Source organism: Aptenodytes forsteri, unplaced genomic scaffold, assembly GCF_000699145.1.
Source record: "Aptenodytes forsteri isolate BGI_AS27 unplaced genomic scaffold, ASM69914v1 Scaffold213, whole genome shotgun sequence".
Taxonomy (NCBI): Eukaryota; Metazoa; Chordata; class Aves; order Sphenisciformes; family Spheniscidae; genus Aptenodytes; species Aptenodytes forsteri.
The window spans coordinates 720,687-735,406 of record NW_008795522.1 but is presented as its reverse complement, the minus strand read 5'-3'; the positions used below and the strand labels follow the sequence as shown (position 1 = coordinate 735,406).

Sequence of the window (14,720 nt, the reverse complement as noted above, 5' to 3'; positions counted from 1 at the left end):
CCCATTGATTCCAAATTCACTTACTCTTCTGGCAGATGCAGTGAAGGAGTTGGGCTCGGGTGGTGGTATTTGCTCAGTGATGCTAGGCCTGGTTTCATGGCTGGAGTGGTTGGCAAAGGGCTCTTCCTTCCTTTCTACAATTTTAAACAAGAAGAGAAACCAAATGTTTCAGTATTGCACTTCCAAGGCCCTTCTTTACAAGCACAATGTGCACTAAACTCAAGTTCAGAGTTGCTGTGACCTCAGTACGCCTGAGGTACATCTGATCATAAAGATGTCAGTGCCAAGGCTAACCAGGGCTTTCTGCAAGGAGGCTTTCTACTTACTAAAAAATATGATGGCTACATTTGCCAGGCAAAGCTTTTGAACTTCATCCCCAGAGACAAGCAAAATCTTTGCAGAAAGCACCTTAAGGAGAACAAACAGATTTTTTGTTTATTCACAATTTTGTTTCCTCTCAGGGATTGTTCTTCCCTTGTAACACTCGGGAAGAAAAGCAGAACATGCCATTCCTATTGCAGTACCTGAGTATGCATTATAGCACACGTCCCCGAGTGGGCCTGGGGGTGGATTTCATTGCACAGTTCTGCTGCAGTTGCTTATGCTGGTGGGCAGAATTTCTGGTCTTCTACAGGAAAAACCATTTTTCTACACGAAGCTACAACTGATTCCCAAGAAAAAAATCTTTAACAGGGCTCAAAGCAAGCTAAGCAAATGCTATCAAAGCTCACAGCTGGCTCCCTGCTTGTTAGACAAGTGCAATCGTCCAGTATTAAAATTGTTTTGGTATCTATGCACCATGCATGACATAAGAACATCCACCGGACATTACCAGGGGGAGAGTAAGCAGAAACTATGTCTCAGGCAATAGGTTCAATTGACAGGAGTGCACAGGGCTCTAAGACAGACTATTTACCAAACACAGCCACATGCAAGGTGCCTGAGAAATTATGTACCTACACCAATAAAACAACGTTTTCCTCTTGCAGCTATGAGTGCCTCACACAGTCATGGTTTTGAGCAAACAAAGTCATTTTAAGTGTAACCACCCAAACAGTACTAGCAAATGAGGTATGTGCAGTGAATAAAGATCTTGTATTACATATAAAAAGCAGTTTGGTATGGAGCATCTGTGAGGATGGCACTTTGGAGCACGAAGATCATTCTTTCTGAAACAAGTGTTCTCAATCCTAGAATATAGGATTCAAAGGACATGGAAAACAGAAAAGAGCAAGCCAAGAGAAATATTTAAAAGTCACAGGCAGTTAGCAGGACTGACAGATCCAGAATTAAAGAGAGACAAAGATGCATCTCCCCTAGGAAGGTCTGCATGATATCGAAGCCTCAGCTACCTTTCCCTCTCTTTGTGTTATCTCAGAACTCCCATCAAAGTCATCTGAACAGAGTATTTCATTTCTTGAGCCTAACACGCAGATGCATTACGCTTTCAAACACCCCTTTTAGGAAGGGGCAGCAGATTACCCATTTCTCCTTGCAGGCCTGACCTGGCATTCAGCAGTCCATGGAAATGCATACAGACAAAAAATTACATGCTTGCCATTTGCTGATTTCTTGAGAGTGAAGCCTGTAAAACACAGGAGAATCCTTGACATTGCAGGAAGGGGAGAACAAACCTGACCTGACAGCCAGCAGGCTTTACAGGCTGGGCTAGATGGTGACTGCTAGCCCATTCTGGAAGTTTATAGTACAGAGGTCAACTTTTAAGGTCAAGTCTAATTACAAGGGCACAAGCTTAAGTGGTAATGACAGGTTGGAAAGAACTCTAACTGTGAGCAGTGTGACCGAAAGGAGTCAATTGCAGAAAAAGGACAGGCAAAAGTACCTTGGACTGGCAGCGTGAGAGACCGCATGACCATAGGCATCGTTGTCTTTAGGGGAGGATCCCACATTTTACTAAAATTTCAGCAATAAACGTTATGAATTCCAATCAAGGCAAACAGGTCAGGATTAGCTCAATCTCCCCAAAACAAATTTGGCGAGACTGAAAATTTAGTTCTCTAATTTGGCATGAATGTCATTTTTCTTAAGGGTTTTTTTGGGGATTTTCCCTTTTTTGTTTTGTTTTTTTTTTAAACATTGAAAGCTTCCCTGGCCTGCTTTAATTCACAATAATTACCTACTGTAATAGTTACCAGCACAGATAATGACCATAGAATTTTATACTGATCTTTCTCTTGCTTATATACAACCCAATGCCAAATTGTTAATTGTCCTCAAGATGAATAAAATGGCATTACTGCACTTAGCTTTTTTTTGTTTGAAGAACACAAATTTCTTACAGATTGTAAGAAACATGGTACTCTGAGGCACTCCAACAATTTCACTGCTCACCTCTTCAAATTTCTTCTCCTCCCACAGTCTCTGCAAATTCCACAAATGTATCACAACCTGAGACCCTTCAAAACATACCTAAAAATAAACTTCTGTATTATACTGCCAGCTTCTGCTTTGTCTCACCTTATGCTCAGTTACCAGAGGAGTTAAATTTTATTGATTTAAAAAGACCACTCATAACAATGTTTTGTTTTGTTTTTTTTTCCTTCATCTAGACTTTGGACACTTTAGGACAACAGTCGTCTTCTATCTGTCCAGCACTGCTTAGAATTACAAAGCTATGTGAATATTAAATCTCAGAAGAAAATGAAGAGGAATAAGGAAATAATTTCCATGTTTTCAAAAACATGCCTCCTATATCCATCCAAGCATTTCAAATGCCTAGCAGATAATAAAGCATAATTGTTTTTAAGATTGTGTTTGAAACTAGTAATACTGTGACATTTATAATTTTCTATGAAAAGCTATTTTCATCCCTACTTCTCTTTGGAGTAACATGTGGGCTGATGATGTTATCTCATGAACCTTGTTTTAAAAAGAGTACCGAAAATGTGCACCCCATGCACATATGCAACAACTGACAACTATGTCTACATCCAGCTGGACAAGGTCATGTTCATTTTATTAGAGATTTGAGAACTTTACAAGGTAAGGTTTCAATTCTGATTGACATTTCTCAAAGCAGCCAATAATCTCTCTAGGAAAGGAGAGCACAGGTAACAAAGCCTGAAGCTTGATGCTTAATCATTACTTGAATGCTTTTTGTCTTCGATTTGTTTTAGCTTTAGTGGTTTGAAATAGATTAGTATAATGTGCTTTGCTCAGTGAATTAACTGAATAAAAAGACCTGCTCTGGCTTTACACAAAATTTAATGCTGAGTGCTGTAGCACTTCCCTTGCTGAAGGATCTTATGCTGTTCCTGAATCAGTTAAACACCACGTAGCTCCACTTCTTATAGCTATACATATGTTAGAGGTGTTTTGGTCAAGTTCCTACCACGTTTACAAGAACTGGCACATAGCTATACAGGGCTGCAGTCTAGTAAAACCCTGATTTATGGAGGAAATAAATGTGACTTCTACTGCATGCCTGTTTCTACCACTGACTTCTCCACTACATGCGCTTGATTGAAAAGCCAAAAGATTATTTCACCGTGTTACTGTCATACCCAAACAGCTTTTGTAACTACCAGCTCTGCAAAGACCAGCCAGGATTCTCAACACCTCTCATACTGAGATAAACATCGTAATTGATACAATTAGAACACAGGTGACAATTTTACTGGCACAAGAAGCAGGAAAAAACTTTAAACTACACTTCTCTGCAAGGACTTATTTATTAGTATAGTGGGATATAGGCCAAGTGAGCTGATGTTAGAAGTAGTTTAACCATTAAACACATCATAGTCTAAGATCCATCTCTCTTTGCAGAAATATTAAGTACAAGTAAGTCTTGACTTACTGTAAAATTAAATATCTTTATTTAAACTTTCTGTGCTGCACATATACACTGTTTAAACTAATTAAGGAAGCTTTAGAAATTATGGAAAAAGAATGAGATTGAAACGAAGGAAGTAGGATGCCAGCAATATGCTATAATGTAAAGGCTAATGTGACTCAGTGTACTTAATCCTTATTTTCCACTATGTTCTGCGATTATTATACATCACAGTCAGAAAAAAGTTCCTCATCTCTATAATTACATAGAACAGCTTCAGCCCTTCATTTCATTTCTCCCATCCAAATACAACAGGCTATTACCTTCCTATGTGTTCAATTGCATTTCTACCATCTTGCAGTAACTGAAGTGTTCATCCTGAAATTGGCCAATGAGAAAAAACCTACTGTTTAAGAACAACCTGTGAACAATGTGTTATCTTGAATTCAAGTGAGCTGGAAGTAGAAATTAAAATACTATCCGCAGCTATTTTTTTTTAGAAAACTTATGCTGACTTGGGAGTCAGCATTTAGATCAGCTTTTTTAGCACACTAGCTACAGAGTTCTCCATACTCTATACATATACACTGGAAGTAAGACTTTCAGGATGTCTTTAACAGCTAAGCAAAAACAAACAAACAAACAAAAGCAGTTCTCAAACTGATCCCCTAAAATTGCTAGGCTAATTATTAAATCCAAGACTGTACTAAGTCTTACCTGTCTCCTTTTCAGCATCTGATTCTGAAACTTCATCTTCTTCAGCTTCTTCCTCTTCTTCAGAACTAGAACTGCTAGAGTCCTTGTTCTCTTCCTCCATTTCCATGGACTTCAGCATGTCTTCCTCATAAAGAATCTTCTCTTTGCTGCAAGACACAGAAATTTTAAGGACTACCAGGCAAGCGAGTTATTTCTGAATTCTACTTCTCAGGAACACAGACGTGATTTGCTACATATAGAACAAGCAAAAGGACAAAATCCATCTACAGACTCAACATCCCAACACTTCCAGCACTGCCCATTTGCCATGGATTCCAATGCCAGTCTTGCATTTCCCAAATTTGCAAGCCTTTCTTGGTCCAAAAAAATGTGGTGTCTCTTTTGCTAGTGCAACACAACCCATGAGCTGGGCTGCATGGCTCTGTGCAACTGCAAAGGTGCAGTTCTCAGCCCAAAGGTCAAATTGATACTCAGCAAGAGCAGAAGCTGGGGGACAAAGCACCAGCCCAACTCCTTGTTCTACCATTCAGTGGGCATGTTAAGAAACAACTAAATTTGTATTTGAGAGCGCTCAAATTTAAAAGAAACCATGAAATGAACATGAACAGCAGTGAACTTTTTTAAACCAGCTGATGCCAGCTGACTGCTAACAGCTGAAGCTGGTCTCCCATTGTTCTCCGTGCAGCTCCTTTTCAACAAAGAGGAAAGAGACGTACTTGGTGAAGAGTCCGCTTTGAGGCTTGCCGTTCATGTCAGCTTCAATTAGCTTATTCCTCGTCTCCTTCTCACTTCGTAACTGTCAAAAAGTCCAAGAAAATTGGAGAAAGAAAAGAGACATCTTAACAAGCCACTTCAGCACAATCCAATAACTACCACAGCACAAGATCATCCCAACCTCATTAGACGAAAAATACTGTGGACTTGTTTAACAAGCCAATTCAACAGACGCACATCTGTAAGAGCACTGGATGTCTTGGACTAGAGCTTCATAAGGGCACAGCTACACACCCAGCATGTCCTTAGACTCAAGCTGCAATTTAATAAAACCTTCAGAGAAGTCTGCAGCAGTCCCTGCTGAGACCCAGAGTCGAATCCTGACTTCCACAGTACTGCCCTGCATCTGCCCATGCAGACACGGTGCTGGAGGGCTGTCCACATGTGTTTGTATGCCCATGAAATCAGGCTAGATTAAGTTAAAAATTTGCTGCCTTTGTAGCTATTATTGACTTGCTCTCAGAGGAAAGCATTCAAGTATGCCCTGTGCAGGCAACCGATGGATCTCCCACGAGGATGGGTCACTTCTTAAATCTCTCAAATGCTAGCATTAAGTCATCGCACAAGAATACCTGTCATCACCATAGCAAGTGAAATATTTTGCCCAGAGAGCAGCAATATTAATTTTGTCACCACTGATGGACAAAACAGTAACCAAAAAGTGTTTTCAGTACCTTCTAGAAGCACAGACACAGTTGAGGTAGAAAAAGGGATGGCAATTAGAGGCTCGCTTTTAAGGCTGTCTCTCTTTTGTGTGATGTCTAGCCTAGTTATTCTTCCTCTTTTGATAGGAGCTGACACCAGGCACAAGAAGCAAAGGCTCTGCAAATTCTGAATGTGGGAAAAGCTACATGGAGTCCAGCAAAGAGCCAAAATTTCGGGTACAGCATGTTGTTAAATAGAACAAATCGCTGGAGCACAGCAAAGGGAAGTGCAGGAAACAGCCTGCTCCATTCACAGGTAATTCAGAGGTTGGGGAAAAAAATCCAAACCCAAATCAAATGAATTGCTTCCAGCAAACAAAATCCCCTTTTCTCTCCAATAAAAGCAGCAAATCTTTTAGCAAGGATGGCATATTGTTCCGCTACAAGCTTTAGATTAAAGAAAAAAAATTTGATTTGCAAGTCATTTTGAAAGTTAAATAACATACTTCGAGGAATGTCGTGGAACTGCCTATTTCATCCTTTACAAATATAAGTTTTCTATTTTAAGTGAGAAAAATGGCACATGATAAACACACATGATAAAATGGCATTTCTATTTAAAAAATCATATCCACAAAAAAAAAGTGTGATAAAATCGGTATTCTTCTCTTCTTCCCAGTTCTACTATAGCTTGCTACACTAATTTAACAAATGGAGAAGGCCTTTACATAGTGCTACTATACAGAGAACAAGGGGGGTTGCTGGCCCCTGCGAAGCAGGCCGAAAAATGGGCTAGCACCCATCCAAAAAAATTCTTGTCATTGTTTTGCTCTTTCTTTTTCTTTTCTTCCGAGAAGTGCAGTTATCTGCAGAATCCTGGTGTAGTGAGATAGGAGAAAATCCAAAATACAACACTGGTAGTATTTATCAACACCTCATTTAGGGAGAAGATGATTAATTTTTAAAAAGTTTCTGTGAATGTTAAGGATGCTATTTAAGGATGACAGCAGCTGTGTTATGATCAGAGCTTGAATTCTACCACCCACATTGTCAGTTCCTCAAAATACTTTACTGGGTTTTATCAGCAGTGTTCTCATTATGTCTGTTTCTGAATCCAACATTTTAAATGATACTTACTGATTTTTTTTTTTTTTTTTTTTAAATTAGGTTGGTATGTTTTTTGGAAGCAACCAAATGAGATAATTGAGTAGACCAGATGAAATAGGAAAAAAAATGCAATCCAAAAACAACTTTCTGGCTTGACGACTGGCTTTACTTTGATCAAGATATATTTCTGCTTTCCTTTTTTATGCCAACTTTCTGCTTATAACCCCTTCCAATATCTCCATTGCATTATGAAATGGCAATTTAATATGGTTTTGAAATCACCAGTTTTTTTAGTCCAGAATTCCCTGAAGTTTATAATTTCTCCTCACTCAATCAAAAGTCTCCCTATTGTAAGGAAGGCAGACATGGTAACAGATCTTTCTCAACACTGACAGCATATTTCCTTAGATGCAAACACAAAGTTAACTTGGGTAATCACTCATTAAAAAAAGAGCAGTTTGATGCTAGAGAGCTTGCCAGCTAACAAAAGCAACTGCAGAATAATAACAATTCCAAAGATGAACTATACATTCCTTACCAGTTTACATAATTCTGCATGTCAGCACGCTACTGACCTTCTTGATGCAGTCATCCAGTTTTCTAGATTTCTAGCTATTAAAAATATTGGTGTAATTAAAGGTTCCAAATGACTAACATAAAAAAATAGCTGGGCCTCAGCTTCCTGCGTCTGTTGACGCCATATGTCTTAGAGAATACCCGTGCATGAAAAGGTAATTGGAGAGGTGGAAAATGATCTGCCAGAAACTCACCACAGTCTGTTTCTTCTGTAGCATTTCTAAATGCTCAACTAGTCCCTCATCAGCCACGTCGAATGGCGTCTGGCCCTGGTGCAATAAGAGAAGACAAGAGGATATCCAATATGGCATGGTGTCAATATTCAAAAAAACCACTATTTACCAGTGAAGAACAAAAGTGAACATGCTCCACATCCTCCCAAATGCTGAGTAACATACTCTGTTTCACTCCAGAGTAGGGAAAGCCACACAACAGTGATGGTAGTTTTATGACCCAATCCATCATCAGAGCAACCTTAATCATGGAAGTGCAGTTCCCTGATTGCTGCTGCTCAAATCTAACAGCCAGGACTAACATATTTGAGTTTCCAGGTTTCTAAAAAGGACACTCTTGTACTGAGAAGGAATGCGATCAACCAGTTCTACTGTATCATCATGTATTTGAACCTCCTGAAAGGCTGCCAGTCATCAGCAGGCCAAAAAATCTGGGCATTTACAAAATAAAACAAACCAGAAAAATTATTTTGAGGCACAAAACAAGAAATCAGTTATATTTTCACAATAACTGAAGCTATAATAACCATAATTAACAACACATAATGAAACCTGATGGCTAGTGATCAAGTAAATACGGGTTGCCTTGTCCATCTGACCTAGCAAGGTAACAACTCTTGACTGGAAAGAGCAGGTAATGCAGCAGATACAACTGCGTGTGTTTCTTTTCAAGTCTAGCACAATACAAAACACACACACATTCTGAACACTTTGGAAAAGCACCTGATGGCACTTAAAAAAGATTTCCCATAATTTGGATGCCAAAGAGCTCACCACGCTAAAATGGCTCCTTCTCATAGAGCCGTTTCTTTTACATCAGTTTCCAGTACAGACAGATGCACTCAAACCATACAGTGCCACATTTCTCTTACCAAATTATCTTGCCTGCTTTCATCCCCCGGTGCTGTTCCAAGTACATACAACCCCATTTCCTCCCCCAGAAGCAGCCACGGCACAACTGAATCCGCTCCAGCAGGAAGCGGTTCACAGACACTGCCTGGACATCGCAGCAGGGAGGGGAACACAAAGAACAACCCTGGACAAGCACACGTCAGCTCTTGAAAATCCACGGGTCTTCAAGGAAAAACTTCTAACCATTAGGATGGAAGAGGAATCTTTTTTCTCCTTTTCTTTTTTTTTTTTCTTCCATCCTATTTTTCTTTACTCGTTTCTCATGAATCTGAGTCAATTTTTCAATTTCCCTTTTTATGACCAATATAGTAGAACAGGAAAGATTTAGAGCTGCCAGTTTCTCAAGGGTTCACTGGTTTTCAGTGCCTTATACCTTAACATTAGCGTATTATTTTGCACTCCTAGACTGTCTTTTGTTGTTTAGTTTGTCAGGATTACACTAAAACAAGACAACACAGATTAGCGCCCATCCTTTCTTACAATCTTGATCCTAAAGTTTAATCACTGATCTTTTCCAGTAATACTTGAAATCTTTTCTGCCTTCCTCCAGCCAAGATTCTTTATTTTCTGACGCTTTTAAATGCTCCAGTGCACACGCTAGGAGAACTGCTCACCGTGTAACTTTGTCATGGCGTTGGATCAAATGGTAGGCAATAAAGTTGATATTCATCTGGCTATAAAATACATTGCATAAGTTGTGCCAACATCTGTGCGTACTAACCAGCTTGTTCCTGATGTCCATATCGCACAGTGCCTCAGCCAGGATGGAGCAAGCTTCCTTCACCCCCCAGTGCGCAGCAGCATGCAGTGGAGTCCAGCCATCATTGTCCTGAACATTCAAATTAAACCCAGCCTGGATCAAGAGCCTGAGGAAAGAAGCAATATTGATTTCTGCCCACTCGAGAATGACTTCTCGCCACGGAAGAGTTCACACCATGAGCCACAGAGTAGGTAATGTGGTTCACAATAAGCCAGTAGTTTCTTAACTTGTTTATTCACCTAAGCAACATCCCACTTGATGTGCTTGCAACTGTAACAGAAAAGGGCAGTAAACGAAAAGTGACTTCACCGTAAAACCTGCTGGAATGTGTCTAATTGATAAGGTTCCCTTTCCTCATGTCCTAAACTGGGAGAACACCTTAATTTCTAATCTGGCATCGGTGACCCAGTCTGAAGTCCTGCTCCAATGGACAAGAGACACCAGACTCGCTCAGGCACTAAGCAAACAAACAACATCTCTGCAGACTGCCATCTCCGTAACAAGGAGCCAAGCACAGCACCTGGCATGAAAAGGACATTTGGTAACTGGAGCTCAGTCTTGGTTCTACCAGAGAACAAGGCCACACCGTAGGAACGGTCCATAAGGAGATAATGCCAGCAGGACTACCAGGTAAGAAGCAGTGACATTACTGTGATTGACAGATGTGAATTTTGTAAGTTAAATAACCCACAATTGGGTTAAACAACCCAAAATGCATTTTTGCAGACTAGTCCTTGGCACAGTTAAAGCAAATCTTACCCAAGTGAACCTGCCTGGGAACACCCTTGCATCACATTTACTGCTGTGCACCTTCCACCCACTCCCTTCTCTATCAGACCAGAGCGCTAGTGTTGCATAGCATCTGGAGCTTGAATATTTAAAAACAAAACAAACAGAAGAGAGTCAATTGCAGTCTGAAGCTTCAGAGACATATGCACACTGGTACACCAGTGATCAAATGGAAGTACTGAGCGGCTCATGTATCACAACTGACTATTATCCAAGTTGCTTAAATATTGAAGAACATCCCAGGGGAATTCTGCAAGTCCGGTAAAACTGCTACTGAAAATTTCCGTCATAGGAAATTTCATCATCTAGAGCCACCTTCTGCAGCACAAGGGAAAATCCAGCATGACCCCAGAGTGGCACCAACAATTTTGAAACTCCTGCAGCTTTACACCGATGCGTTACTGTGCTAAATAAAGCACAGTCATCCTATAGCAGCAGTGTGTTTCTCTGTGAAAGAAATTTTAAATTAGGTGCTGACTTTATGTTGGTTTTCCAGCTGGCAAAAGGGAGGAACATAGCTGCTATGAGACTCAAGGTCACAGACAAATTCCATGTCTCATTTGAGAGTTAGCTAGCTCCTGGCTTTCAGCTCCTTTGGTTTAAGTCACTGAAGCTTTGTATTTGAACTTACAGGGTGGCCATAAAATACACAAGAGTGAAACAATGTCAGCTCTCCATGAGATCCGTTTATCATTATAACAATTAATGCCAAGGAGTAGCTGTCCAGAACTAGTCACCCTGCAAACAGTGAATGCAGCCTTCATTGACGAGTACTAGATATAAAACCCTCCACTGAAAGTCCACGGGACCAACACCTCAAATTCAGGAGATACTACATTTCTATTCCACATGAGCCGTGTTAGATTAGTGTTCTTGGGCACAGTACAGGCACAGACAACTTACAACTCAATTATAAGCTCTAATGAATGAATACAAATAGGAAACATGGAGAACAACAAAATTACTAGAGCTTGATGAGAAACAGCTCTTACACATCAAGTCATGCCACTTAAAACTATGAAATTAAGGATCAAGATAGACAAACACTTCCAGAAAGGATTTTAATGTGGGTGATAAGAGTAACCTTGCTGATGTTTATGGGCAGCTCCACCCATACATAAAGAGTAGAGAAGAAAGCTTTATTGTTGGAAACCTTAATTTGACTTTACCTGTAAAAATACTAATGCTTTATTGCCAGGAAACACTACATTGGGCAAGTTCATGTTCATCACAAGCTGGTTAGTGCCAGAGCAGTAGAAGCAGAACCGTTAGGTGTTGGAATCCCTCTGTCACTGCAGGAGCAGTAGCATTAAGGAGCAGGGGACAGTGAGATGGGGGGGGTTCACTGCATTTTTCCACTAGACTGGTCATGTAAACTGTTGGGGTGTTTGTGATTGTCATGCAGCATTTATTGTCACTTTGTAGGCTGAAATTACACTTTTATCCCACAATACTGTTTAACTTGCTAGTCCTAAAACCATTACTCTAATAGTGAAAATTAAACCTTCTAATTTATGTCTCACTCTCTGAAAAGCTTTCATCACTTTGAAGGCCTAGAGGTATGAAAGGGAATCTTCTGGTCCCTATGTATTTCTAGGTGAACCACTATGGTTGGGCACATAAATCTACAGAGCCTTTTGAGAAATAGCAGCCTGAAAATCTCAGTATGAAACAAGTTTCTCTCAACTATAAAGCTAGATGTGTTCCTTAGGAAAACCAGCCTTAATTCAGTGCATCAGCCCTGGGAAGGAGCTCCTACCTCATGACTTCAGAATAGCCCTTTGCTGCAGCAACATGAAGAGCCGTGGCACCTGTTCGAGGCTGCTTTGTATCTTCAATTCTCCCACTGTTCAGCCACTGTCGGGCATCCTGTAGCATTTGCTGCTCCTCTTCTTTTCTTGCCAGGTCTAGGTCTACACCTAAGAGGGTGAAGCACAGAGGAAGAGATTATCGAGTGAAAGCTCTCATGTACTTGTTAAACTTACCTTATGTTTCATTTGCCATACGATATTAGTAAACTCTTTGTAATCTCCTACAAAAAAAACATCAGCAAAAGCATCTTCTAGGAGTTGGGAGAACTGCATCATTAACAGAGACTTCAAAGCTGTCTAACTTAAAAAATTTGAAAGTTGAGCCACTGGTTGCAAATCAGCCCAACTAACTACTAGCTCAGCTGTGAACTATGGGTGGAAGGACTGCATTCTAAATATGCAGTGTCCTAGACTGAAATAACAAAGTCAAAGTCATGACCAACAGCTTAACAAACTGAATTAAACTATAGTGAGAGTATAGTCTACAGTGAAGATCTAAAGAGATGATCCAAAGACGTCTCCTGCAACAGCAGCAGGAACCCCAACTGTATGTTCACTCAAAATTCTGTACAATCTGCAAGCTGCACATACGGAGATCTGTACTACACCAGAGCCATTTGTGCCAGGCACGCCGAAAGAAATATTTACTTAATTCCACTGAGCAGCAAAACACCAGATTCTGGCAAAACACAATTCTAAATCATTTTGGGGATAGAAGGCCAAAAAAAAAAAAATCTACTCTGATGGCTTAAGAGATCTGCTTTAGATGAAGTCAGATCAAGTAAGTTCATCAATGTGCACATCTGGTATAACAAAGACACGGACTATGGGGCTTTCCAATAACAAGAGGGACAAGTTTCCCACCCTAGGAAACAACTGCTACGATGTGGAGAGGCCAGGTGGGTCTGGCTGATGGGCTGTGTCAATTGTCACTAAACCAACAAGAGGCAAAACTGTCTTAGACTTGTTTTCGTAAGTGGAGTTTTCATGATAATGAGGTCATGTAAGGACAATATATCAATCAGAAGTACAATACAGCTCCATACAAGATTAATCAGACTAGAGCTCGCTGACTCAGGAAAAAATATGAAGGAGAAGATGACAAATCTCAAAAATCAAGAAGGGTGTTGAAGAGCAACTGTCCCTATGGATTTGTTCTTTCAGGATAAGAACGACATGATTCCCAATTAAATTATAGGGCATTAGGTTTAAAACAGAACAAAAGAAAACCCTTATCAACTCAGAGTCTGAACTGTGAAACCCACTACCGCAGGATGTTGCAAAGATTAGAAATACAACTGGCTTCAGAACAAGGATTAGACAAATTTGTAGTTAATAAACATAATGCTATACATGCCAGGAGTTCCCAAGAAGGACTGCACAAGTTCATGAAACAGAAAGCCATGGGGGATTCACAAGTACACAGAAAGCCCATCTGGCTCAGGAATTCCTTGAGGCACAGTGGCTGGAGGCTGGGAAAACATTTGGGAGGGGAATCATACATGCTTGTCCTGTTGTTATAGTTTGCAGCAGGCATCTGCTTGTAGCTACCGTTGAAGACAGGCTACAGAGCTGGATGGAGGCTTATTTAAAGTTTATACCACATTTACTCTAGCAGTTATGATCTTTTTAAACTGTGTCAATGGGAAGCTTCCCGGTGGAGACAGATGGTTGTTTCAGGGCATCTTAGCAGGATGCTGCTAAAGTGGTGAAGCAATGAAAAAGCCCAGCAGAATCCCAAGAAGTGTCACGCAAAGTATCTGCGGCTGAGACAGAATTACTGCCTTAATGTCCTGTAAGGTTTCAACCACGTTATTACCATGTACAGTTCTTGATACCCACTTTAAAGAGAGACAAGTTACACTGATGTAAAGAAAGGATCTCTATCTTTCTGGGCATCCAAGGAAGCCTGACTGCAGAGAGGAGACAGGCATGGTTTGGACAGCCCAGTAAAACAAATGCTGACTGCAGACACAATTCTTCTTTTTAAATACGTGAGCAGACTAAATATAAGGGAGAAGGGCTATTTAGGCTTATTTCAAAGTAGAGGGAAAAGGGGAACAAAATAAGAATAACCCTGTCACAAACACCACTAGACTAGAAAGTGAAAAGTTTCTATTTACCAGAAGGAACATGATCCTGCATCAATTTTCCAAGAGGAACAGTAACACAAATAACAACTAGCTCTCAGATGGACAGCTACAAACTCACCAGTGGAACAGTAAGACTGTTGACAAAGTAGCAAGGGACTGATCTCTTCCTAACTATACCTGAAAATAGCTTCAAAAATAAAGTAACCATCATGTGCCAAGCAGAATACATCTGTTAGAGAGGACTGGATTCAATCCAGCATGCAAACAACCCCAACACCAACCTGCAGTCATAAAATAATCTAGACTGGAAAGAATCTTTGGGGGTCTCTAGCCCAAATCCCTGCTCAAAGGCGGGTAACTTCAAACCCAGATCAAGTTGCTCAGAGCTGAATGCAGCTGAGTTTTGACTCCCTCCAATGATGGAGATTCCACAAGTTCCTTGGGTCCCCGTTCCAGCACTTGGGAAACATTCATTTTTCCCCATTTTTATATATATATATATATATATATA

At 40.3% G+C, this 14,720-nt stretch overlaps 1 protein-coding gene across 2 annotated transcripts in view; it reads right to left on the bottom strand.

Moving 5' to 3' along the window:
- The window catches only part of PPP1R12B (protein phosphatase 1 regulatory subunit 12B), a 95,136-nt gene that overhangs the window by 77,047 nt on the left and 3,369 nt on the right, over positions 1–14,720 (bottom strand). For both annotated transcript variants that reach the window (XM_019472752.1, XM_009281888.2), the window contains exons 3-8: positions 12,065–12,224; positions 9,478–9,622; positions 7,806–7,880; positions 5,227–5,306; positions 4,511–4,656; positions 25–134 (exon numbers count right to left, since the gene is read on the bottom strand). In XM_019472752.1, the coding sequence (XP_019328297.1) occupies positions 25–134; positions 4,511–4,656; positions 5,227–5,306; positions 7,806–7,880; positions 9,478–9,622; positions 12,065–12,224 (716 nt within the window). The remainder of the gene's footprint in view (positions 1–24; positions 135–4,510; positions 4,657–5,226; positions 5,307–7,805; positions 7,881–9,477; positions 9,623–12,064; positions 12,225–14,720) is intronic.